Below are 27,978 nucleotides of genomic sequence, written 5' to 3'. Positions count from 1 at the left end.
ACTGTTTATCGTTTGTGCCTTGACATTCGGCTGAAACTTTCATTTCAGAATGTATGGCCATGACGTATGGTGAAAACTGTACACTCAAGTGTGGACATTGTCTGACCGGATCAGGATGTGACTCTGTTAGCGGAACATGCACAGAGGGTTGTGACCTGGGATATCAAGGATTTTACTGCAACGAAAGTTAATACTTGTATCTTTCATTAGCTTACTACAAGTTTCATTATCAAAAGAAATTCGAACTTAGGTTAGAGCGCTTAATCATTTGGCACAATACAAAAGTTATATTATAGTAACTTTTTTTAAAAAGACTTGGATCGCTTAAAATTAATTCCATCCAATGTATCGAGTAGAAGCATTTATCAACGGTTGTTGATAAGGGTAATCATTTTACAATTAAAATGTAATATGAACATTATTTTATAGACAATTAACTTGATTTAAATCGACAGTTTGAGCAATGATCGTCTAACTTATAGCAAAGAGAAATATTTCCAAGATTAGGTCACAAGCCAGTATTGGTATATTTTATATTGTCTAGGCTGTTAAGTAAACCAAATGCTCAAAATAGAAACCAATAGGAGAATTTTTTAATCACTCTACAATTGTTCTAAATAAAAATATGCCTTAAAAATTAGTTGTATTTTCTGCATAAATCGACGGTTTATATAATATAAGCAGCACACTTTACTTCTTTCAGCTTGCGATAACAAAACCTTTGGGGGAAACTGCAGTGAAATATGTGGCCATTGTCGTAATGATACAGTTTGTGATCCGGTCAGCGGATCCTGTGACTCTGGCTGTGAACCTGGGTATAAAGGATTGACCTGCACTGAGACTTGTGGACTTTGTCGTAACAACACTTACTGTGATCAGTTCAGCGGATCCTGTGACTCCGGTTGTGAACCTGGGTATAAAGGATTGACCTGCACTGATACATGTGGACTTTGTCGTGAGAACACTGACTGTGATCAGTTCAATGGGACGTGTCTAAATGGGTGTCAGGACGGATACCAAGGAGAAATCTGCAATGAAAGTAACGTAGAAATTTGTAGTATTCTTACAGAAATAAAAACCTAACCATAATTATGAATCCTTTCTAAGTTTTACATTTTCAACAATATTTTATTTAATACTTTGCCAAAACTGCACATCGCATTTGCTTAAATTTCATTTTATTGCCATCTTCTGCAAGACAATTGTCATATTTGCTGCAAAAATCATCTAATTGAGCAAAACGTTGTTAAACATTAACCAGTTCTATTCAGATATTTCAACTAGACACCATTCGTTATTTTCTTAGCATGTGATATCAATTATTATGGAGAAGACTGCAATTTGACATGTATCGAACACTGCGCAGAATCTTCACTTATGTCTGCTTGTCATCACGTGACGGGTGAATGTCTGATTGGTTGCAAGGATGGCTGGATAGGGAAAAATTGTGATACAGGTATGTAAACTATAGGAATATCAAAGGATGAAACTCTGCCATTCAGGTAACTGAAAGGTGACCGAATGTCTGAACTCCTAAAAGTAAGCGTAAACAAGGCACTTTTTTCTATATATGTGGCGATTATTATCAAAATTCTAGAGAATTTCTGTTAAATCAATGCCATTATTGTCTTTTATTTCAAACTACCGTTACTTAAAATTACCCGAGCCATTAAAAGTGTCGTAATACCAAAGACTTATAAGTGTTTGGCTTCATATGAAATTATGCTGTGAAAGCATGTCACAAAATTCTTGAAATATTCAGTAATTCGTCTTTGTGTATTCTTTTTTAAGCTTGTTCTAATGGAACTTTTGGACAGAACTGTGCTTGGAAATGTAATGAACGGTGCGCAGGTGAATCACAGAAGTGTGACCCACGTGACGGATTGTGTATAAATGGTTGTATACCTGGGTTTGGCGGATCGCATTGTAACATGTGTATGATTATGTATCTTTTCCTCTACATCCATCATTATTCAGAAAATAAGCTCATTTAAAAGAAAGCATTTTTCACGAAATCTTTTGTAGCATATTTTCAAAAATGTTCTCCAGAGATCGACATTTCGATTCACACAAGGTTGTTTATCATCTGTAAGATGTAAATTAATTATTTTTGAATTTATTTGATTTGAACTTTTTTTTATATTTACATGTACTTAGACGTCCTGATTGTCTTAAATTTGCTTTCTTTACGAAATATTTTAAAAACAAATTCATATTTTCGAACATTAAAGAACTTCAAGTTTTATTCTTTACAACATTTTTTAAAGCGTGCTTTTAAAGTTTTTATAGCTTATTTTTCAGCAAGAACTTAAAAAGCGCAGGACTCAGTTCATTCCCTTAATTATTATTTCTTATCAAACTTGCATGTATCAGGAAAAAAAATATTTCGAACCTTAGCGAACTTGATTTCATGTACATGTTTTGTTCGCTACAGAACTTATCAACTAATATTCACCACGAAACAACTTAGACGTGAATAGTACATGTAGGTCCAAATCATTACAAACTTTTCCCTTTTGATATCTAGACTGTGACAAAGGAAGTTATGGCGAGAGATGCAGGAATTTGTGCGGAAAATGTTTTTTAAAAGATTGCAATCATATAACGGGACATTGTGATCATTCGGAACCCCTCTGTGAGGATGGATATAGGGGAGAAAAATGTGATACAGGTAAACTTCTCTTCGTTTACTGTGAATGTACATATACATAAACAAACATATTAAAATTTAGTACAGTTTTCCTAATCAACTGATTAACGTATATCAAATTAGTGCATGTCGAGCCGAGGTTCCATGGGTTTTTGTTTTTTATATTGTATTAGCGTGTGCTTAAATTTGAATAAGAAGACAGAAAGGTGCTCCCAAGGTTATAAAATATCGTTAACGTTAAAAGTACATTTACAGTAAATTGCCTTTTTACTTATAGATATGAACAAGTAGTCCAGATCATTTCACGTGATTAACTCGAATGTCAGATTATATGAAAATAAACTTCACAGTTCACAGGTACAGAAAAATATTAAAATATTTTTAGACTATTTTAAAGGATCTTGAGCACAAAGTGACTATTTGTAAGTTCTTGTGTGCTAAATACTTTTAATTCAAACAATTGTTGAATTTATTTTATTTCTCAAACAGATTCCTACTGATATAAAGAATGTAAAGAAACTGTTTTATATAAAAATTCAAAATTTCAAAAAGATAAAAACAGCATCATTAAAAGTTCTGTAGTCTACTGTGTCCTTTGCAAAGCAGAGTGAAACTTTGATCCCTCTCTAGGCATCTGTCTGACTGTTCTTGGGTCATTTTGACAGGATTTATCTTTAGCATAAGAGATAGCGATATAACACCGTACAAAAGTATTGAATTTTTTAAAATTATCATTATTTTATATTATGTAATGTGAAATGGTGTCGAGTAACATGGTATATCATGGTATGTATGACCTCAGGGCCTTAAGGCTGATCTTTGAATAGATAAACATATAAAAATATTTTTCATATTTTTCATTGCATTGGTTCAAACGTGAATCATTGAGCTCCAGCATCTTCCATGAGTGATGCACTACAAAACCTTACAAAAATCAAGGTTACTGACCTTGTGGCATTGAATATGACTGGTGACTAACTTTAAATGATCATATTTATGTATATTTTGCATGCCATAGAAATAGTTTTCTTGTTTGGAATATACAATAGAATAGACACAAAATGTCAAGCTTTACGTGAAAATACATGTAGCATCTAAAACCTTTGTTTGTATTAAAGTATATGTATTTAGTTGCTGTTTGTAGTTAAGATCATGTTCCTTGGTTCCTTGGTTACATTATACCATACGGTGATACCTATTCTTCTTTTCATAAAAACTTTTTTATTTTTTATTTTTTTTTTTTTAGTTTTTTTGGTACTTCAATACGTAATTAAATAAAATTCCAGACGTATACTCCTCTTTAATCATGTAGGAAATAAAACAGTTCCCCAGACCCCTTTCTTCCTGATGATTCAAGGCAAGTGAAAGTCAATATTCATATCTGCACACAGTGTTACCTTAACGAGATTGATATTAAAACTTTTGCAACTTCGTATTCGAACTGTTTCCTATTGTGTGTGAAGTTAGCATCGTGTTTAATATGACGTCAGTATATTTTAAGCTATCTTTGTTCTTTAGTCCATAGAGAAGCAAAGCCCAGATATACAGATGTTGAAGTAAGAAGCAAATATTTGGGCATAAATTTCATGTCGCTGAAGACGATTCTAAAAAAAGCTTTATAAAATTAAAATATGTTATTTATTTTTCATTGCAGATAATTTTTTAACGCCCTCTGTTAATTATGTCTTTCACTTTGCTCGAGTCCAAAATATTTCTGAAGGACTTACCATATAAGGGACACATAATTTCATGTCCTCGAAAAGTAAAATTTCAAATAAATTACAACTTAGCATTTCTTCATCCACGAAATCAAACCCTCGCAACCACAACATTTACTCTAACTCTTAATTTGATCTCAAGAAAATATGTGACTTTACAGTATTATTTTTTAAATTTGTATATTATTCTTTTCAGAATGCGAACCTTGTACATTTGGTCATGACTGTCGGCATAACTGTAGTGATTGGTGTTTCGAAGGCATATGTATATGGGAATCAAAAGACATAAAAAATGGTATGATGTGCATGAACCAGTATAAACTCTTACTGTATATAACAAGCTCGAATTTCTTGCAGGTCGCTTAGACAATCCGAAGAAACCTCACAGTATTTGAAATCGTCAAATGCTTAATGTGCTTATTTTCAATTTTTTACAATTAGTTTCTGTTGCCATGGAAACAAAATAAATTGTATTCTGAAAATTTTAAATTTTCGCAAAACTTTTAAATAGAACTTGCTTATTCTGCTTTCAACTTTAATATTGCCAGCACCATTGAGGTCAGTTCAGGATGACAAAAGCTATTGCTTACAATAGCAAAAATTCTGTATCCATTTTCATTTGTAAACGTTTTGATTTCTAATTGTATGTAAGTTTACGTTTATATTCAAATGCGATATTTCTCAAGTGTTATTTTCAATATGATACGTTATGTGGAGACCTGAATGTCTGTTAACCTTAAAAAGGTCAAGAGTAAAATTTAGAGGAAGTATAGTGTCATACTAATGTAAAAAAAACAAATCAAAGTTTTAAATAAAATTTCACAATGCCAAAGTTGATAAAAGTATGCATTGTAGTTCATTGTAGTTTTCTATTTTAAGCTTTAGTTAACAGTATAAAGAAAAAATTCAGGGAAATTCTGATTTGGCTGCTAATTTGCAGGTCGCTTGCCTGCAGTAAGATTAAGATTTTAAACTCGGAAAAATGGCTCTGTTTTATCTATCTCGGTCTTTTTTGTAGCATATCATTCAATAAATGTGCTGAGAAAAGATTGAAGTCGTAGGCAGTTACATGTATGCTTAAAATCGATATTCTGACACCATTTAAATTGCTTGTATTTATCTACATAAAATCACATATATATTTCCTATCAGTTTCCACATTTGCTTACTCCAGATACCTCACGGAAAGACAGCAAAGAGTTGTTTAAAGACTTTTTACCGATCTTTGGTGGTGCGATGTCTGCATTCGTTGTAGTTCTGACAATAATAACAGCCTACGGAGCAGGCAGATGTTGTACAGGACCAAAAAGAAGAAAACATAAACGTAAGCTTTTATAATTAATCAAATGTGGATTCTCTCTATAAATATTGTCATTGTGATGCATAATTCTACGAAATATCTTCCGTTAAATATATATTTTGTACATTCTAGCAATCTGAAATGTTTTACTAGCTATAAACTGTTACTACCTATGAATTAACCTGGTACTATCCACAAACTTGGCCTCTATCTGTAAATGTTGCCATTTTCCAAACAAAATAAGGTTTATATTCGCTCAAGTCATACAAATGTACTTAAATCATTTTGCAATCAAAAATAAAGCTTCCGTTTTATATTTACTACAGTATTAATAGTTCTCTGTATGACAATCGAGCGAGTAGTCATTATAGTTATTTTGCAAACAAAAAACACCCCACATTTTATCATATTTTATACATGAGTTATTCCACGGTTTGTGTTATAGGACGAAGTCAGTGTAGTACATTAGCAGTAGAAATGTCAGACGACACATTTAACATGTTAGATTTCTCAGGATCAAGAAGATCTCATACAACGGAGATTCCAGTAAAATGTTTCCAAAGAATTGTTGCAGAGAAGACCTCAGAAGACTGTTCAATATTAAGAACTGAGTTCTCGGTAAAAGCTTATTTATTTAAAGTTACGTTTGACTTAAAATGCAAAATATTTTTCGTTTTGCCACTTTTCAACTATAAAGGGGATCAAAAAAATATTATTTTAAATCTACCGGTATTTTTGTACTCAATATGTGTTATTTTTCTCTCCGATATAATTATGGCTGAAATACTGCCGACTCGGGAAAAAACAACAGTCAATCAATCAATCGATCGATCGATCTTATGAGGTATTATAGAAATGACGTCATTGTACATGGTTAAGAGTATGACTTCTACAATGATTCATTTTATTACATAGTATTTTGCATTGTGTACAGTTGTCTTTTAATCTGCCAGGGTTCACTGCCATAAATTTGTGATTGATTTTCTTTTATAATTATGCTAACTACAATCATAAGAAAAAAGTTATTATAGTTAAATATAGTAAAAACGTCCATACTTTGATTTACTATGAAACTTTCCTTTGGAACCTTTTTTGAATTTTCGATGCTTAAATTTTTTTAATTCAATACTTATGATGCAAAGTTTGAAAATAATATATGAATATGCAAGTAAAGTTTCCATTTAAAAGAAAAATGCGCATGCATGAATTGGAGAACATAAAATAAAACAATCTAAAATCCCTAACAAAAATACTTTGCCTTACTACAGTAAAATCTTTGATACTTTAGTAAACTACAGTTAAGTATGATATCGTTGTGTTAGGGAAAGTCAGGACGTTTGATCGGGATCATAAAAATATTTCTTATTAAAGTTCTTTCAAAACATTCAAAAGAGACTCCCTATAGTATACATCAAAACTGATACATGAAATTAACAATCAGTAGACATGTTTACAAAACTTTCCTAAGAATTGACTTAAGAAAGATCCTAAGAATAATCTTAAGAAAAATTTTAGGATGATCCTAAGACAAACTTAGGCATGTAAATCAAAGGGTCATCCTAAACTAATACGTCTGAAGTGAGTGGGAAATATTCGAACATAAATTTAAAACTGGACATCCAACGTGCCTAGATAATATTGTTCAATAAATTGATATATTTTTTGTTTCTGTTGATGCTTGTATTACGAGAAAATTAAATAAAAATGAGAGTCGTAAGTAAATTTGACAGGATTACTTTTTTTACACTACCCTAATCTACATTACTAACATTAACTATAGAAAACATTTTGATACTTTTACTTTAATGAATCTTAATATACCTTGGGGATTGAGTGGGGTAAGACCATAGATATCTCTTAAATATAATACCAATGGTGTAAATCATAGTAATGACATGGATGTATACAGGTAACATTTCCTCTATACGATATAATATAAAGAATGCATGTAAAAATTTTGGAAAATGAAATAAAACAATTTGAAATTCATTTGAAATTGGATGTTAACAATACTATACTATATTCAGCCAAATGTTAAAACATCTTTATATACTTGTTCGCATTATGTATAAAAAATTATTTTTTCGAATCAGAAATTCATAACTTCTTAAAGTAGAGAAAATTTTCCAAATGTTCTAATTTGTCTATAATTGTTCAAAAAGAGAGCATGATAGGCAATATGTGAAAAAGGAAATAATACCAATAAACTTGACCACAGAAGAATTTTGGAGAAGGTGAACAAGAAGTAATGTTTTTATATCAGCGTTATCAAGTATAACTAGCAAAGGATAAGATTACATTTTAATAAAATATTAGTAACTCTTTTAAAAAAAATGCCAACTTATGTTTTATGAGAGAGAGAGAGAGAGAGAGAGAGAGAGAGAGAGAGAGAGATGTATAATTAAGGAAACATAAATATATTGATTGAGACAAACATTCGATGAACAAATATATTTAAATATTCTGAATCCATCAAGATTGTTGTCAATGTCCTTGAACACTTTATCAAGTCTAATACGGCGACTTCGACTAGTCACAAGCAACACGAGCGCGGCATTATTTTTAAGATCAGCTAAGGACACTTCATAAACTGTCTAAAGATTAAGACAATTCTTAGGAACTTTCCTAGGATAAGACACTTTCGAAAACCACGCTAAGAGGTGAAATGAGTCCTAAGTATATCTTGGGACAATTCTTAGTCCTATGATAGCTGCGTAAGTATGCCTGCAGGCCTATCATCAAAATTAAGTTGAAAATCAAAAGGTACCTTTTTAACGAATATACAATGCTAGAAATTTTAAAATGAATGTACGTGTATTCAGGTCAGGAGTCATTGTGCTAGAAATCTCAGTTCTGTATCACACGTCTCTATATGAGTGAAAAAATTCTCAAATAGGACGTAAACCAACATACAATCAATCAATTCTGTATCATTTGTCTTATTTGCAGTATCTTAATGCCGGCATACAACGTGATCAAAAAAACATGACAGACAGTGACCAGAAAAAAAGATTCTCTAGATTTTCTAGATTTTCTAGATTTTCCAGATATTCTATGATGTCTTGTAGGTTCTATTATTCATATATTTGTAAATGAATAATTAAAAATTTTAATTGTATTTTTTTTTATTTTCTAAATGAACATTTTTTTAGATGGAAGAGAACATTGTAGAACAAAATATGAATAAAGGATTAATTTAATGGTAATTGATAATTAAATAGTATTAATTTCGCTTAAATAACAGTTTCAGAGGATTATTACAAAGTGTTATTGCCAAGTGATACTTCTAATGGGGAAGTCCTGAATGCCAACTATATTAAGGTTTGTAAAATGCAAACTCTCTTGCCTGATTGATTTTCTTGAAAGGGATGAGCAAGGAGTGAGATATTTTAGTTTACTAAATCATATATTACCTCATTACAAGATACGATTGAAGCATTTTCCTTTTCCTTGCAGAATGTAGAAGGCAAACTAGCATACATTGCAGCAGAAGGTGAGTTATGTATATTGTATATTATTTTACATGTATTGTTAAATGTAATAAATAAATGTGCGTAGAAAACTGATTTGATAACGCAGAGTTTATTTTCTTTTACAGATGTGAAAAACGTATTTAGAAACACATTTGTACAAATCATTTGATAATTAAGAAAGATTTCATTTCAAAATAATTTTCAGTATTTGTTGCAAAAAGTATGTAAATTCTTTATTTTTCCGCTGTTATGTGGGGTTTTTATAGCATTTTAAAAGTTTTGCTTGATTTTAATTAACGCTTTACTTTTTAAAGTGAGTCATACCACAGCAGTTTGGGAAATGGTTTGGATGAAAAACGTCTCCAAAATTGTTATCTTCTCCAGAGGACATGACTGCAAGGTAGAAGCAAATAATTTTATATTTTTGTCTTACATATCAAAGCATTGTCCTCTTCCTTTGCGTGGTGTACTAATCATTTTAAATAACTTCTAAGTTAGTTTCACATATCATATGTATTTAATTTAAAATTACTATGCATTGTATTATTTCATTCTTCTATACCTTTCGGATTATACGTTCTTTATGTGCAAATATGGAAATAAGATTTATACCTAAAACCACAGTAAAACTATTTGATATTTTAGAGTGATTGGGCTCCAAACTGGCCAGAAGTAGGTGAGACTCAGACATTTCAAACTTATGCTGTGGCAACAAAGGAGAAGCGGGACTATGCTTGTTATTCTCTATACTTTCTGACACTGCAAAAGGTAAGGCAATACTTGCAAAAAAGTCAGATCAATCCGCAAGGCGAGAGAGAGAGAGAGAGAGAGAGAGAGAGATGTTGATCAGTTTTAGTCCAACATGCAATCCATATAGCTTACAGATTGATTGTAGGAAAAGTTGAATAGAGAGATACGTCTTTTCCACTACAATTCATGGCCAAAAGATGATGACGTCATACCAACGGACTTCATAAACTTTTATTTCCGGGTCATCCATTTTCCAGTCACTTCTTCCAGCATCAATGGCCCATTGCTGGTGCAGTGCAGGTTAAATTATATTTGACGCGTGTTTCTAAAATTAATATATGTTTAATATAATTTTATACAATACTTTCAAAATATATACATTTGAACATATATTTACACTACGTACGGTAAATTTGACGATGATAGTAGTGCAAAAATTTAGAATGGTCTAAGAACACTGATGTGTTTAAAAATAAAGCAATAACATTAAAGTTGGAGATAATAATAATGACATACTTACTGTTTGTGCATTTATTATATATCTGGACAAAGTGCAATAAATAAAATATAAACGCAGTATGACATTCTTCATTACATTATAATGACAGTGATGGACTTGGAAGGACAGGCGTATACATAGCTTTGGATGCCCTTTATAACCGAGGACTCGGCAACAAAAAGATAAATGTCCTGCAATATGTACAGACGATGAGACGATGCAGGCAAAATATGCTACAGTCTTTTGTGAGTATACTTGCGGTATTTCTAATCTAATTACATGTATCATATAGTTAAAAATGTACACAACTCAGCTATTTCTTACCATTTTATTGTTACCTAAGGGTCTTCAAGCCTATCTCCGAGGTATTGCCAAAGCATCTTATTTGTTTAATAAATGGACCAAAATTATTTTCCAAATCCCATAGCAATTTGAGATGCATTCATTATCATGAAAAAAGTTTTAACAAAATTTTGCCGTTGTCTTTCAGACACAATACGTTGTGCTTCATCGTCTTTTGGCTGAGGCTTTTCTGAACACTTACAACCCCCTCCCGCGGAAGTATTATATGCTGGAAAACGAGGACAATGATGCAGTATCCCATATGTTTTCTGTATATAATTTTATCATATTAAATATGGTCTATTGGTTCGAAAAAAAAATCATCATACCTAATGCTGAGAGCTTTTTTGAAAGACGTAATCTGATTGGTTACCATTTTCACAATTATTCAACAACAAAGCGTACTCCAATCAAAATATTGGGAAGCCTATGATTGTTACATGTTTTTAAATATTTACTTCGTAATTTTTTTTTTCAGGTGATTGAAAGGAATAGACCGACATATAAGCTGAATGACTATTCAAAAGCCTTTAGAAATATGGACTTGGTTTCAAATATAAATGTTCTGCCGTGTAAGTGATTTTATAAACTCTGCTCTGAATCATTTATTCTCGTATGGTCAAAGAAAACCTTGAAATCAAATCTAAAATTACAAATTTTTAACTTACACCACAAATTATTAAAATCCCAAAGGACCAACGCAAATTTAACCCCACGAAAATAAGTGGTTTTATAATGCCAAAGAATGATTTTTGTTATTTTAGTGGATAGATTTTATTTCTCTCTTGGGGATGAATTGGAAAGTGACAAACCTTTGTTCACAAATTCTATTACTGTTCCGGTAAGTCATTGCATGAAATCAAAACTGCTTCTTTCTGCACAGATCGTTTTAACCATTCAGTAATTAAAATTTGTATATGCTTCTGTTTCACAATATATATAGCATAGATCCCAGCATTTACGAGGGGCATTTGAAAAGGTCTTATAATTATTTGATAATATATTAAAGGTTGTTTTACAACGACAAAGAAAAGCTTTCAAACATTCATCTTAAAACATTTTGGATTCAAACTGTCAAATGATAGAAGCATACTCAAGTTCTACAGATTAAATTTTTCAAATCAGTATTTCTGAGGAAGGGACAAGTCAGAAAGGGGGTAAACTTAGAACATTGAAGTATTTTTGTTTTCCTTCTCGCGGACTGTAGGGTTCCAAATTGTCCTCATAACCAAATTAAAAAGGCTGAAGTGTTACTGTATATACATGTTATTTTCTCTCCGTATTATTTTTACCCTTTCACACTTGCTAATAATTTTTCCCGTCTAAAATTCGCCCGGTCATAGCGCTGTTTTAGAAATAATGTAATGCTGTCTTCTTTTAATTCGCCCTGTTTTACACTCGCTTATTACTTGTGACGCGGATGAAAGAGGCAAAATTGAAAGAGGGGCGAAAATGTCCTTGTATACAGTACCACAAAGGGCTTCAAATGTTAAAAAAATATATATACTAGAAAAAAACCTGTTCATTTTATCCAATTGAATATATAATACTGGACTGCAAATTGTAAATAATATTTTCTGTGCTTTATTTAATATACTTTTCTTGCAGTCCTATCTTTCCCAGGACAGATTCATTATATCACAGCTACCCCTTACGTTCAGCACAGACAACACAATTGCAGTGATTTCAAAGATGCCTTGCCGCGTTATTGTATTGATAGGGTCACGTGAGGAGACAGAGGAAGTAAGCAATATAATCATAAATATCTACTTTTATTTTGAAGTTTAATTCAACATTTTTACCATTAAGTTTCAATATACTGAGTATATGATCGATATTTGTGTTGAAGTTGAATTTACTAATTTTTATACTTCAGAGATAAGGTATCTTAGACATTCATCTTTAAGTTTTTGGATTGTAAAACGCAGTTTTCTAATGTATATCTCTTAGGTGACACAGAGACTTTTAGATGGAATCTCGACACACGCTGATGAAGACACGCATAAAGATTTAAATAAAACTTCCATCACAGAAACCCTTTGTCATACCGAACTTCTAATTCAAAATAAGGTAAAAAGCGGGGGTTTTCCTACTTACGATATTCACATTTCACATACAGATATTTTTCGTAATCTGTGCATATCGTAATGATTACAGTTTAACTTCTATTTTGTTTTTATGCAACAATTTGTAAATTGATAAAACATACGGGTAATTGGACGTAAATAAATTGTAAAAAAAAAAAAATTAACTTGCATGCATTTCATTTCTTTCCTCTTTGTATGACAAAAGGAGAAAAGCATTGACCATTCTCTCTCTATTTGCGAAATGTCATCGTGGCCAATCAAATACCGGAATATCGGGGCCTATACTGATATGCTGAAAGTTTTGACAATAATTCTAGAAACAGATCCAGCGTTACCAATTATTTTACTAAGTGGGTAAGTAGTTTTGGTACTATTTTTGTCCATCAGTTAACATTACTGTATGTAGGTATATAGCATTGCTTTTTATTTGACTTGGTTTACTTCTATATACTTTTTAATTTTGTATGCAGGAAAGTTTTCGCCCCGTTTCATTTTCGCCCCATTTGTCCTAAGTGGAATTTAAGACAGAACGAACTCGAAAAAACAGCGTTATCTCTTTAATACAACTGTGTCTGTACGAATTTTAAACTAAAAAAAATCATTTGCATGTGTGATAATGCGAAAATAACGTGGCAAAAATCATCCTGTATACAGAATTGTTGTACGTTGCATTTCTATTACATACTTTTATCTGATTTAAAGAGACAATTGATTTAGTCGATTTGTTTAACACCCCTTATGGAAATGTTAATCAAAGCTCAGTAGTATAATTTGTCATTCTTGCACAGGGATGGCGCCAGTGGGTGTGAGGTGTTGTGTACGGTACATAATTGTTTGGAACAAGTATTTCTAGATGACGAAGTGGATGTTTCCGCAAGGATACATCAGCTCCAAACCAGAAGACCAGAATTCATATCAACCAAGGTGAGCATTTGTAAGGAAAACATTAGATTGCGATTGTCTACTTAACTATTCAGCGCTTGGCATGTAACAGTATTATTTTATCAGTTAAAGTCAAATTAGTGGATCTTATTATAGTTCTGTTGTGGAATTGATAATTCCGGCAGCACTTAAATTGATCACAAAAAACATTGAATCATAATCCAATAAGCAAACTCCGCGAACCTGCTGTTCTTGTCATCTGGGTCACTCAGGTTAATTATATTTTATTGCTATTTCTGTCTTTCGCCATCAAACACTTTTGACTTTTGTCTCCAGAAGCACTTGACCAAATTGATCCAAACTTGTCACAAAGCATATATGGGTGACAAAGAGTAAAACTTATTAAATGAGAGGCCAAGTACTTTGTTAAAGATTGTAAAATTTTATAAAATAATGGTTTTCCGTTTTATATTTCCCAACTTAAACATGTCCACAAATATGATTAGGATATGATTCGGGACAATTTAATAATAAATATTGTTTTCTTTTCAGGAAGACCTTAAATTAAGCTTGGATGTGTTTCGTAAATGTCTTTGCAACATTAAAAAAGAATCAGTACGTGTAATCTGTGACAAAATGAAGAAAGATTTGCTGAATTGAAGGTGTCTACAGTGTAATCACCAAATTGTGCAAATTCTGAAACTTCGCAGAAAAAAATATGCATGTTGCTTTCAAAAGCATACTTAATTGCTTTAAAACTGAGGAGGAATACAGGAAATGAAAGAAATTAGTAACATGTAATTATTTGATATGTTTATGATTTTCTTGTCACCGTTGTTTAAGCGTACTTTATTAACCACTACTGAACGCGTGTAACCACTATTAGATAAAAACATTTTTGTGAAAAGAGAGTTTAGGTATTCATCAATATTATGTTTTTGTTTTGTAGTTGCTTCTCAGTAAGTTTTCTGGGTTTGTTCAAATATTCTATCTAAATGACTCAAAGCAATACGTATTTATTTTCACCTTAAAATATGCATTACTAGTATTCTTTATAAAAATAAATGTTCCTTTTCATAAATATGAATATTTTATTTATTCAAGAGTAAAATAGAATAGCACAATACAATACAGATGACATGAAATTTAAAGCACTACGATCCACCGTGGCATGCTGCTGTTTCTAACGAAGTCTGAATATCGTGAAGCAATGAAAAGTCGCCGACAAGGATCGGAGAACCATTAGAGGAGATCGCCTTCAACTCCGAATTATCAACCTGTAGTTGACAAAAAATGAACCAATTCAATTGTGACATTTAACTGTAAAGTACTCAAAACGATTTATGGTTTTTAAACCGGATACCTGCTCAGCGGGTTGGCTGATTATGAACAGAATTCCTGGCATTGTAATATTTATATACAGTTTTACAAAAGTTATATAATTATAAAATACAAGAAAAATCTACATTCTATAGTAGTCTATTTCCTGTTGTATTCAAAAGAAAGAAATTAAATGTGACTGGCAGACAATATTTCAAACGCAGGTTTCTTACATCTAGACAGGTATCCCCAAATTGATCCATACGGTTTCTAGCAATAGAATCCTTCTAAACTCAATAACCCTTCCTAAAATATTTCGAAATTACCTCAAAAGGCACATACAGTTGGTAGATCTTTCATTTATCACTTTCAGGGCACTGTACATCACCGAATGTAACAGGATGGAAGAAAATTTGACAGACCAGACAAAGATGCAAACCCTTACCAAACAGTTATGTTTCCTGCAGACGTGTAGCAAGTCTGCTGCAAGTTTGCAGCAAACAAAACTGTTCGCAGGAAGAACATTTTCTTGTTCGCGGATGATTACCGCTAGCTGCGATCTTGCGGCAAACATTGCAGCAATTGCTGCAAGCATGCAGCAAATTTGCAGGAAGTCAACATGTTCGCAGGAACATTGCAAGAAATATACACGCCAATCTGTTGTTCGCTGCAAGTTTGCAGGAAACATTTAACAAATTGAATGTTTGCAAGAAGTTCGCAAGAACAGTAAACAAGTTAAGTCGGCCAATGAAACGCAGAAGTCAACACAGAATTCGCCCTTTTGAAATGTTTGAATTGAAGTTGGAGATGTTTCAATATTTTGTTAGGAATATATACCATTTTGAATGATTACAAAAGCATAATTCTGGATGTAGGTGTACTTTTGCATACACAACATCTAATTGGTAAGATCTGATTTTGTTTTAATATGAAACAATTGTCTTTTTAAAGGATGTTCAAGTAACTGATGTAGGTTAAATCTATTTATGAATTTCAATCTTTATTTTAATATCACATTCGTATGTTTCATTAATGTATTAAAAGTTCCAAATCAATCATAAATGTCTATATGTTTTCACATAAATAGGTAACTGTACTTTGTTTTTAATTTTATTCTAAGTCATGTGCAAAAATTCTTTAATTTTCTGTATATGTCAGAAATAAACATTTTATATTACATTTTAATTATGAAAAAGTATGGTAGCATTGTCTAGGAACATAAAGATAGACTACCCACACTTCAGAAACTTGCAACATGTGAAACACATGTGGTTGATTTTAAGGTCAGGACAAAGGCTTTCTGCGAACGTGTTGCTTATGGACAGGAATGTGCTAAAACAGTAACTAAACTGTTTGGTGCAAGTTAGCAGCAATGTTTGCTGTAAGTTTACCGCACGTGTGCAGCAATGTTTGCTGCAAGTTAGCAGCAAGGTTTCCATATTTGGAAAATCCAATGTTTTCTGCAGACTAGCAGCATACTTATTTCCATGGTAAAATGTTTGCTGTAAGCTTGGTACATACTTGTCGCAAACTTGCTGCAAACGCAAAGGCTTTATATAGGACTGTCATGGTTTCTTAAGCTCCATAGGAGTAAGCTCGCGGCAATGTCTGCAGCAAGTTTGCAGCAATGTCTGCTTCAGACTTGCAGCAGATGTTTGCAGGAAGGCAATTTTGTTGGTAAGAGAACCCCGGCCCTCTGACCTCTAGATAAGTATCTTAATTCTAGCTGAGCTATTTGGTCATCGTCAAACGAGTTTGCTTAAATCGCCACTTAAATAATAGCAGTATATAAGAAAACATGGTGAAAAGTAAGGAAATGTAGAATTACCTCTGAACCTACTCCCACCGCATACACCTGGACACCCTGATGATGAAGCAGCTGCGCCTCGTGTTTTGTTGCAGCTGGATCCGCCGACTGTCCGTCTGTTATGACAATCACGATCTTTGTTGCGTTTGCACGGGCGCCATTTTGTGGTTAAGCTATTCTCACGCACGAACTGGATTCCAAACGACGTATTGGTACCACCCTGTGAGACATAACTTTATATTAAAGTTTGTAGTAAAGCAATATAATAAAACTGCTAGAAATAGTCAGCTTAAGCATTAAGCATGTAAACTGACATGCATTTATCAGGTCTGAAGGATATGTATTAATACTGTAATGAAAAAAAGGTGAAGATAACGACAAGTGATCGACTTAAAAAAATACAGACAAAACAAAGTTTTGAACATGGCCTAAAACACGGACCCCCGGAAATCCCAGAGGTGGGATCAGGTGCCTAGGAAGAGTAAGCATCCCCTGTCGACCAGTCAGCCCTACGTGTGCCCTATGTATTGATCTGATAGACTGAATATTCCGTAGTCCAATATAAGTATGAAAACAAAGCCAGGTCTAATAACTGCTATGCAATATGTCAGTCAAACTACGACCCAGTGATGATCATAACAATTGCTAACGAGGTCATTATAACGACCATAAAATTTACGAAATGCTGACTTACTTATAAAAAATTAATTCAAAAGAATAACCCGCTGTTCCCTGAAATGATTTTTAAATGTATTTTTTTATGAAGACAACTTCTTGGATTTCCAAGAAAGGAGAGAGTTTAGTAGGAAAATCATGCAATTTTAATACCTTTGCTTCATACAGCAAATTTTGAAAACTGCAATTTTTTAAAATATTAATTCTATAAAGAAAAGAAAGTTTTTATATCAGTTTCAGAGTTATTGTTTCTAGGTACAAGCCAATTTCCCTTATAAACAAGCATGTTTATGTGTGATAGTTTGAGATTTATACATGTTTTACTGTATTTTCGTATCATAAACCTGTATATATACACCCTCGTAAATTGGCCGAATTCAAACAAAAGTATATGTTGAAATTTTGACGATATGAGAGCGTTGAGGAAATTGACTTTCACAGACATAAGGTACATGTATCAAGATGATGTATTGTTAATGTTAAATAAACTTAATGAATGGGAGAGTTCTTATTTCGGCGAAAGATTAATTCTTATGGGCATAGTGTAAATTATCCGCTTTTGAGTTCCGGCAATTACATTATACTGCATACAAAGATTTTAATTTGGAAATTCATGTTACCTGCATGTAAGCAATTTTCTGGATAGCATTAAGAACGTCGTGTCGATTGTGATAAGTGTTCAAATAAAAATCGTTTCGGATATCACTGGAAAACGTCACAGCGCTAAACTGGACGTTATCTGGCCCTATGTGGAATTTTCTTGCAAAGTTATAGACGAATTGCAATTCTTTTGCAAAACCCTCGGCCTTTTCGCTTTCGGATGCATCCAGTAAAAACACAATATCGGCTGGCTTTTGTCCACAGGCTGAAATAAGTCAGATTTAGTTACAAAAGAAATTATCTCTTGAAGTTGTGAAAGTTTAACTGCCATTTACAAGTTTTCGAATACCAAACCATACATAAAATCTGTTATACATTTCCTTGCACATGTACATGTATCAAATTTTGTGAATTCCAGTTCATGAGATTTTTCTTATTCATTTATAAAAAGCAGATTATTTATTCTATAAAAAAATATATCAACATTAATAGCAAAATAATAACATTTCTATCAAATGCTTTAGCGAATCAGGACATTCGTCTATTGGTAGAGCTGGGCCCTTTACAGAATTTGAGTACTTAACCATTGATATACATTCAAAATATCGGAAAGTTAACATGGACCTAATTATATTCCTAAGGGTAAAATTACCATTTCATTGATTTGTTTAATTTGTTAGTTACCTTGTTTGACGGTAGTACTTGGCAGTGCTGAAAAAAGAGGAAGTTCTTTTTAAATAAGTATGAATGTGTTGCAAAAATGTCATAATTTTTTTCCTATATAAAAAAAAAATATTGTATGGTACTTATGTTATTTTTATGAGGTATGTTGTCCATGTTGTACGATACTGACTTTCATTTTCGAACGTAATGTGATAAAAGTTATCAGTCGGTGCTTCCTGATTGCATCACTGTTCAAGCTTTTATTCCTCTTGTTTTATCGTTAATCTTTATCTATTCTTTACATTGTATGGTACTTAAGTGCTTTTTTTTATTTAATGGTACATACATTTACCTGTTACAAATGTTCGTTTGCTCTATTTAGTTCAAATGCACCTGTGTCCCATTATTTGTGGCTTCTGTTGTGGTATTTTGAAGCACCTAGTGTTCAATGTTCTTTTTGTACTCATCTGTTGTTGGTCTTGTAAAGTACTTTTTTGCCATTCTTTTTAATTTGTTGTTTGGTACTTAGCTGAATATTTTTGTCTAAAGTTTTGCTGTTCAAACCTGTGGCGTTGTATGTATTACTTTCACAAAGTTTATTGTGCATCATTCTGTTTATGTACTTACTTGTTGTTGTTGTTGGTACCGGAGTTGTTGTGGGTGGAGGTACCTTAACTATAAACAAATATTGAGAAATTTTCATTTTAATGTATTTTTTAAGCTCTCTGGCAGCATTTATCAAGATAAGGAATCCGATAAGGAGCCTGTGAATATTAACTCTAGCATCCATTTTGCCTCCTTAACAAGAACATTTAGATCATGTCAGTTCCAAAGGTGAAATGTCGATAACTGACCAAGTTTGCACAAATAATTATGTTACTTGATGAATGGTTTTGTTCTGTGTGGATCATTTATTAATTATAAATTGTCAACAAAGGTAAAATATTATTCAAATAAAAAGTTCATTGAGCGATCCTGCATATTTTTAAGGATTGCATATTCCATTTAATTGATTTCGCTATTGTCTTACTGGATCAGACAATCTTTTCAAAGATATCCATAGGATCTCGGATATATTCAAATAGCGGTATTTTTTAAAACGTTATTACTTACAGGCGTGATTATATTTAATAGCAGACATTTTCTCAGTTCTTTTTTTTCGTCTTTCCTTAATTATACTACTAGTACTGTATTTTAGCGTTGGACTCCAGACACCGTTTATTAACATTAAGAATACTTAACACAAAAGTTTGATGCATGGATTGATAATTTTTTTGACTGATTTTGATTAGAAATGACATAAATAATAAATCCCTTAAATATAAAGAAATCGTAAGTTTTCTTATGGGTGCTTAGATATAAACTTTTGTGTTGCTTTCGATATAATTCTATACAAAATTTTGCAACTTTTTAACCTTATGACAAAGTCTTATAAAATTCACCCACTATACCCGCAGGTAAACATTATTCAGGTTACCAATTTAAATATAAATCTATGAAAAATATTGCTGATTTCTCATATTTCTTTGGATAGTCAATACAAAAAGACCGTACCCCCCCCCCCCAAAAAAAAAGACAAAACAAATATTTAAAACCCCATTAAAATCTCATATACTTACGTTTGCAAATCGCTTCAACAATCTTGGTATGGATGCCCTCAAGGTCCTTTGCGCTGGGCACTCTGTAGGCATGCGCCCTGTCTGTGGCTATTTCCACGAGTTCACTATAGTCCACACTACGTCCCATTCCTATAGCAAACACTTCCACCCCCATACTGTGCAGTTGTCGGGCTGCTTTCTCAGTCTGAGTTGGTTCTAGAGATCGGCCATCGGTAAGAACAATGGCAATTTTGACAGATGCATCACGCGGACCGTAGGTTATAACCTGGTGTCCATGGTGACCATGCGTATGGGAATGTCTATTGTGAAAAACATTGCGAACAAGCTCATTCAGCCCAAGATGTGTGTTGGATTCTCCGTTCATCCAATGTATTCGTGCTATTGCCTGCATGAGCGCAAGTTTATCTGGGTATTGGTTGAGGTAAATATCGGTTCTGGCGTTTGTTGCAAACTGTGACACAGCAATTAATGTATCATTGTAGCCATAATTAAATTCATTGGCCACCATTTCGACAAAGTTCCTTTCGTTGTCGAAGTTGGATCCTTGTTCACTTCCCGAGGAATCGATGAGAAAGGCAATATCTGCCGGATAGTCACCGCATACTGTAATAGAGAAAAAACATAAAACAATGAAAAGAATTCACCTCCATACCTTTTTCTTACAAATACAACTAATAATAGGTTTTGGTTTGCTCTTTTCATTCGCGCAGGGCTGCAATTACAAGATTTCAATATTTCATTAGGAAAAAGGAGGATCCAAGACAGGTTCTACAGACGTGTGAAACCAAAGTTTGGTAGGTACGATTCCGTCAATTTTCATAATTATTCAATTCAAAGATACATTTTATGTTCTATTTAATGTCGTACAAAAAAAATACCGAATGAAGGAAAAAAGCAGCCTCCCGCTGTGTTAGTAGGAAGATTGTAATATTCGACATCAACATTTGTAACGTCATTATTACATATTTATAAAGGGAAAGTAACTCACGGACACAGGTCTTATCCACGAGTTCCACCTGTAGAGTGTGGAGAAGCTCAAAAGTATTAACGACGAAGGTATGGTTTCTGTCCGAGGCGATGATATTCAGTTCATTCCTGTCAATCCCGTGCCCGATCCCAATAGCTATAACCGTCACGTTCGGGACTTTGTGAAGAGCCATGGCTGCACTGACTGTCCTTGAGTTATCATTGGAACGCCCATCCGTCAATACAATGACGTATTTAGCCACGTTGTGTCGTGCACCATGGTTTTCTGTTTTTAAATAAATTAAGATAAAAAAATTAAAATTAAAAATTTCAAAGTTATGTTGCGTAATTTTTATTAAAAGTTAATTTCTGCTGTATACCCATACAAATACACATTTACTTTGTTATATGCCATTTGTTACCCTGCTTCCTAAATAGACTTAAAATGCTTCACAAAAAGCACACCCATTCTTATTTCAAATGTAGCTTTGATAACATATTAATTATTTGAAAAGAGAAAGTTTATTACCAAGTTCCACTTGCATTTAACGATTAAGCGTAAAGTTTGGAAAATGCCTTGTGTAAGGCCAAACAAAAAAATATGTTTGTTTACTATTACATGCTGAAATAAAATAAGGTCGGTAGGTAGGATTTTTTTTTATTTTATTGAATTTTTTTATACACAAATTCACATGAATTGGTTGAAATACAAAACAGTTTTACCATTGTGTGGTGTTTTACTTTTGTTTGGGCTTGCCATATAGGCGATAGACAATATCTTTCTTGCCAACTGCCTTACAGCTACCACACAATGAAACAAGAGGCCCATGGGCCACATCGGTCACCTGAGTAACTTTGGCCATGCTGTTCTTAACCAGATTTCCCCCCTTGTAATACTTATTGTGGCCCCGCCCTACCCCCGGGGGTCATGATTTTAAGAATTTAAAATCTACACTATCCCAGGATGCTTCCACATAAGTTTCAGCTTTTCTGGCCCAGTTGTTCTTGAGAAGAAGATTTTTCAAGATTTTTCTTACATATTTCAATGTAAAATTGGATTCCCTATTGTGGCCCCGCCCTATCCCCGGGGGTCATGATTTGAACAATTTAGAATCTACACTATCCTAGGATGCTTCCACATAAGTTTCATCTTTTCTGGCCTAGTGGTTCTTGAGAAGAAGTTTTTTAAAGATTTTTCCTTTATATTTCAATGTAAAACTTGGATTCCCTATTGTGGCCCCGCCCTACCCCCTGGGGTCATGATTTTAACAATTTAGAATCTCCACTACCCCAGGATGCTTCCATATAAGTTTCAGCTTTTCTGGCCTAGTGATTCTTGAGAAGAAGATTTTTAAAGATTTTTCCTATATATTTCAATGTAAAACTTGAATTCCCTATAGTGGCCCCGCCCTTCCCCCGGGGGTCATGATTTTAACAATTTAGAATCTCCAATACCCCAGGATGCTTCCACATAAGTTTCAGCTTTTCTGGCCTAGTGGTTCTTGAGAAGAAGATTTTTTAAGATTTTTCCTATTTATATCAATGTAAAACTTGGATTCCCTATTGTGGCCCCGCCCTACCCCCTGGGGTCATGATTTTAACAATTTAAAATCTACACTATCCCAGGATGCTTCCACATAAGTTTCAGCCTTTCTGGCTCAGTGGTTCTTGAGAAGAAGATTTTTTAATGACCCAACCCTATTTTTGTCTTTTCTTGATTATCTCCCCTTGTAAGGGGACTTGGCCCTTGATTTTAACAATTTAAACTCCCCTTTACCCAAAGATACTTTGTACCAAGTTTGGTTAAAATTGGCCCAGTGGTTCTTGAGAAGAAGTTGAAAATGTGGAAAGTTTCAGACGGATGGACGGACAGACGGACGGACGGACGACGGACAACGGGTGATTAGAAAAGCTTACTTGAGCTTTCAGCTCAGGTGAGCTAAAAACTGTCTTGTATTTCTTTTTAATTCCATGTTGCACTAACTATTTCTAGTACTTTCAATTCAAACGCTTGACTGATTAAGATGCATGTAAAAGTTAAACCGACGAATGAGTGACTTCTGGATTTTTACAACGAAAAAAAATTGGGGTTGGCTATTAGATATAGGGTCGGTCGGGTAACCGTAAACAAATATATTTTTTTATTATGCCTAATTAACTTAATTTTCATACTACATGTATAAACCCTCTTTGACGAGTGATAGAGTTATATGTACAATGTACATGGTTATTGGTTTCCAAATGAAGTTGAACAATAAGAACCTTCGCTTTTGTCCTAACAGATCAGGATCTCGAATTTCCTCATCTTACGTCTTGCTAGGGCCGTTGTGAAATTATGTAACCCAGACCCTTCCTATGCTGTAGATTACTTATTTTACGTGAGCATTTAATATCGCGATTTGACTTGAAGACGCCAAGTCGCAAGAAGATGAATTTGCGTTTTGACCGTTGATTGAGAAATTGTATTTATTTTTAAGTCTAAAAATAAAAGCGAGCATTTTTATTTTGCGAGTGACTCTTTTCGCAAAATTACGCGAAAATTAATTCCTCGTGTATATATAGGAATTTACGGTACTTAAGTAACAAGACTTAACCATGTTCTTTTAGCAACCTGACGACATGATCGTTTTAATCGTAAAGAAATAACTGGTATCAATTATACTAGTGCTCATGGTTTTAATAAAATCTTAAATTAAATAAAGTATATACTTGGTCATTGATGAAAAACATTCTTGATTTAGAACTAAAGGAAAAACATTTTAATTGCTTCTGGTGAATTGCTTTGTGTATTTTAGAAATGTAAAAAGTATAAGCCCTAGCCTTTAAGAAGGTTTGCATCATAACGAATTGATCCTTTAGACTAGCAAGCCCTACATGTTTATTCACTTGAAAATTTATCGAGGACAGTATTGTTGTACGACTGTAAGTACAATCTATTCTTCAAACCAGATGTCGCTGCTCTCACGTGATTACTGAACATACCTTGAAGAACATTCAACCGGACGTAGTTAAGTCCGAGATCAGTGTAAGTTTCACCATCTCGGTAGGCAATTTTGCTGATGGCGTTTAACACATCCGCTTGACTTTGGTGCTCGTTTAAAAAGAAGTTTTTGTATACACCAGTAGAAAACGTCACCGCGGCGAATTGCGCCTTCTTTGGTCCCACCTCAAAATTGGACGTAAAGTTTGAGATGAAGTTGAGCTGTGTATTGAATCCTCTTGCAGTCTCACTTCCGGAAGAGTCCAACAGGAAGACAAAGTCAGCCGGAACTAGGTCACATTCTGAAAATAAATTCCGGAACTAAGTCATATTCTGAAAGAAAAGATTGATTTGTAATTTCGAGATCTGTCCACGTATAAGCAACAGTCACCTATTTCTCAAACTGGATATTAGGGGAGGATGGTATATATAATTATATGTTGCAAGGGACAGAAAGGGAATGGGAAATCATGCGCGGATCTAGAGGGGGGTCGGGGAGGGTCCGGATCCCCCCCCCCCCTGGAATTTGCATAGGTATTAAAAGTATATACTGAAGCAAATAAGAAATGACTTAGGACACCCCCCCCCCCAGAAAACGTGTACCCACCATTACCACCACGAAATGGGTGTTTTACTTCTTTTTTTAATTTTCTGGATAAGGAAGGGAACTTATGTTTTTTTTTTTTTTTTTTTTTTTTTTTTTTTTTTTTTTTTTTTTTTTTTGAAAAAATTCCTGGATCCGCGCCTGGAAATAGAGAGCCGACAAGTAACACAACACCAATTCTATGAAACCTTCATAATAACCTAAAGATTCTAACTGAAATGAGCTTTTGCTTTATGACTTGGTTCATTGGTCCTAAATCCCTTCTAAAGCTGGATATTGTACTGACATGTACATGTACCTTCCAGATGAGAACATAACATATGCAAGACGCTTTATTTATTTTAACAATCCTTGTGATGAAAGTTTTCCTTGGACATTGTGTAATTAGTAGGAACCATTGTTTAATATTTTCCTAAAATTAATTTCTAAAATAAAATTTTATTTAAACTCTGTATGTTTTCTTGGGGATTTGTATCATAAAGTATTGCATTTTTATATTAATATACTTAGATACTATTTTAAGATAAAATTCTGTTTTTAAATTAACTGTTATATGTATTTTTTAATGAATTTACGTGTAATCCAGTACGCCATTTAGATAACGATTGCCCGATTTCTAAAATTATGCTGGCTATCGATAAGTTTTACATTCCACCACGTGTTAGAACGCATGAAGACCAGACCAAAATTATTACATATGTAAGCACAAATTCATTTTTTTTTTATAATTTTAAATTCCAAATTCCAAATTTAAGGCTTTAGAAAAGATTTCAACAGACCTGCTTTGTACACTGCACTGGCAATTCCAAAAATTAATTGAATACTTAAGTAGAATAAAAGCGCCATGCCTTTTGACTGCCAATGACCGAAGTACAGTACTTTGTGAGTACATGCAAAATCCAAAGCGAGGACAATAGGTTCACATTGCGATAAAAACTTTCACGTTGCTTCTATTTGCAGGAGACCTTTGGTCTAAATATCTCTTGTCTAAATGATCTCCCTCGTCAGTGACAGGGATAGGATGATATATATATAAAAAAAAAAAAAAGAAATTAAATGTATTTACACTGAGTACTTATATGAAGTACTTTAAGTACTACAAATGTACATCATTTGTATAATATTTAGCGTGTACTATATATAGCAGATATTAAATTGATTTCTTAACAAATTAGTGAAGATTCGGTCTAGCGCCTTTTAAGTGTGTTGCATACAAGTACTTGGTTTAGCGGTAGTACATAAAGCTGCAGATCTGTAGCTCTATGGTTGAGAAAATTCGGATATACGAAAGCGGCGTCGTAAATCTTCGGTTTTACCATGCTTGGATCTTAACTCTCTGGTTTGTCTGTCCTAGTTATCTCAATCAGAGAGCTACAGTTCTGCCAAGCTCGTAGAACGCGAGGGGGGGGGGCTCCCCCACTTTTTTCTGAGTATAGTATTTTGCTACATATAGTAAATTTTCCTTTAGATGCTGGTTGCCCCCTACACCCACTTTTTGCTTGGAAGGTATAGCACCAGGAAAGTCCAGGATTTGGACAGTAAATTACCTTTTTTTTTGCTTATCAGATAATTTTGGTAAGTTGGCCCCCCACTTTTGGTCAGTTTAGCCCCCCCCTCCCTTTTTTTTTTTTGAAATCGTTGCTACGTGCCTGTCTGCAGCTAAAGCGGTAGCTGCATGCTTTTTAAGAAAGGCGCTATTATTTAAATAGGATACATTTACACAGCCAAATATAATACGTTTACAGTATATTTTCAAAATCAGTCGCATGCGGTTTTGGGTAAACATGCACAAATTTAACAAAGAACTGTCTTTTATGGAATTTTTTTCTTCATTGTGTATCAGTTTTATTTAATTTGCATTTTTTTAAATAAAATTTTCATTAAGTTTCCATTTGAAACATTCAACACACGCCTTCAAGCAGTACAGAAAATGTCATAGTCTGAAAATATGAGCTTGCTCCAAAACAGAAAGAAATAATCAGAAATATGTCTGGCTGAACATTTTACTTTTCTATTTGAAAATATTTCCTTTTTTAATATTTCCCAGAAGCATTTATAACTCGAGCAAATTTATATAGTTTTCAGTCAAGGTTTTTTTACTTTTTGAATTCCAATACTTAGTAATATTTCTTATAAAGACATTTCTTACAAAGACATTACACATATTTTCAGAAAATGAAATTGTGATTCTTATACTTTTCTTTGAAATGAAATAAAAAAAAATGTTGTTCTAGATCTATTACAAGAAGGGGTTAAGCAAATTCCAAACTCAAAGAAAGTTTCCATTTGTATCAAGAAATTACATGTTTCTTAACATACATGCAGATAGAATTAACCATTTCTCAAAAACTCTGTTTAATATCCAATATCTTACCAGCTTTAAATGCTCCGTGAACAAAGACACTTGAAAGCTGAACGCAAACTAAAAACAACAGCTTCATTATAGCAGTATGAAATCAAAGTAGGGCTCTTATACGTGGACAAACTGGCCAAACAGTTTAATATTGCATAACACAATAGATTGGGTCTTATATATAAGAGATTTGAATGGTTGGGTCACGACTAAAAGTCCTATATGTTTCACATTTATAGAATGCACTGATTAACGTCTGCACTACTTTTCGAGTTACATGTAGTGCAAATATGGACAGATCGTTGTGTTTAAATAACAAATGTATTATATAGTGTATATATGACGGTTCTTACATAATTCAAATATTGATGATTCAATTTTTAAGATCTGATTCTGAAATTGTGAAATAATTAAATCCAAATTAGAAATTAAGTTCAAAAAAGTAAACAAGTACATGTATATACATGTTCATATATACATTATTAAAAATAAATCTGTAAAGATGTACGTGTATTTGAAAGTTACCAGAGATGGATCCATGAAAAATATTTACTGTAATTGAAAATTATTTCATAGTCATGAGTTTTGAATTTATAAAATCTCGAAATCAATGTCTGTGGACCTGCACTTTAAGAATAGGTGATGCCATATAGATCTGTTTGGGGGTTACGTGGTATAGAAAGGGAGACA

General features: G+C 33.1%; 2 protein-coding genes across 2 annotated transcripts; one reads left to right on the top strand and one right to left on the bottom strand.

Moving 5' to 3' along the window:
• The first annotated feature begins 54 nt into the window (after positions 1 to 54).
• On the top strand, positions 55 to 15,166 carry LOC133193496 (receptor-type tyrosine-protein phosphatase C-like). The gene is made up of 23 exons (XM_061329467.1): positions 55 to 186; positions 704 to 1,039; positions 1,307 to 1,456; positions 1,792 to 1,935; positions 2,528 to 2,671; positions 4,565 to 4,663; positions 5,543 to 5,692; positions 6,114 to 6,286; positions 8,618 to 8,732; positions 8,913 to 8,989; positions 9,125 to 9,161; positions 9,456 to 9,541; positions 9,787 to 9,909; positions 10,037 to 10,191; positions 10,500 to 10,635; positions 10,881 to 11,003; positions 11,211 to 11,304; positions 11,497 to 11,573; positions 12,341 to 12,475; positions 12,683 to 12,802; positions 13,025 to 13,173; positions 13,608 to 13,743; positions 14,254 to 15,166. Exons 1-23 carry the CDS (start codon positions 60 to 62, stop codon positions 14,359 to 14,361), a joined length of 2,994 nt encoding a protein of 997 aa, XP_061185451.1. The 5' UTR covers positions 55 to 59; the 3' UTR covers positions 14,362 to 15,166.
• On the bottom strand, positions 14,773 to 27,377 carry LOC133193497 (collagen alpha-6(VI) chain-like). The gene is given in 10 exon segments (XM_061329468.1): positions 14,773 to 14,978; positions 16,850 to 16,997; positions 16,999 to 17,048; positions 18,124 to 18,368; positions 18,788 to 18,814; positions 19,394 to 19,441; positions 20,386 to 20,988; positions 21,374 to 21,637; positions 24,334 to 24,633; positions 27,310 to 27,377. Coding segments are annotated over 10 exon segments (1,875 nt in total). The 5' UTR covers position 27,377; the 3' UTR covers positions 14,773 to 14,855.
• Positions 27,378 to 27,978: the final 601 nt, after the last annotated feature.

This window comes from Saccostrea echinata, unplaced genomic scaffold (genome assembly GCF_033153115.1).
Source record: "Saccostrea echinata isolate AGI-Se365-2 ecotype Australia unplaced genomic scaffold, CSIRO_AGI_Sech_v1 ptg000027l, whole genome shotgun sequence".
NCBI classification, from domain to species: Eukaryota; Metazoa; Mollusca; class Bivalvia; order Ostreida; family Ostreidae; genus Saccostrea; species Saccostrea echinata.
Note: the sequence above shows the minus strand (reverse complement) of the source record. Positions and strands in the feature narration are given on the sequence as shown.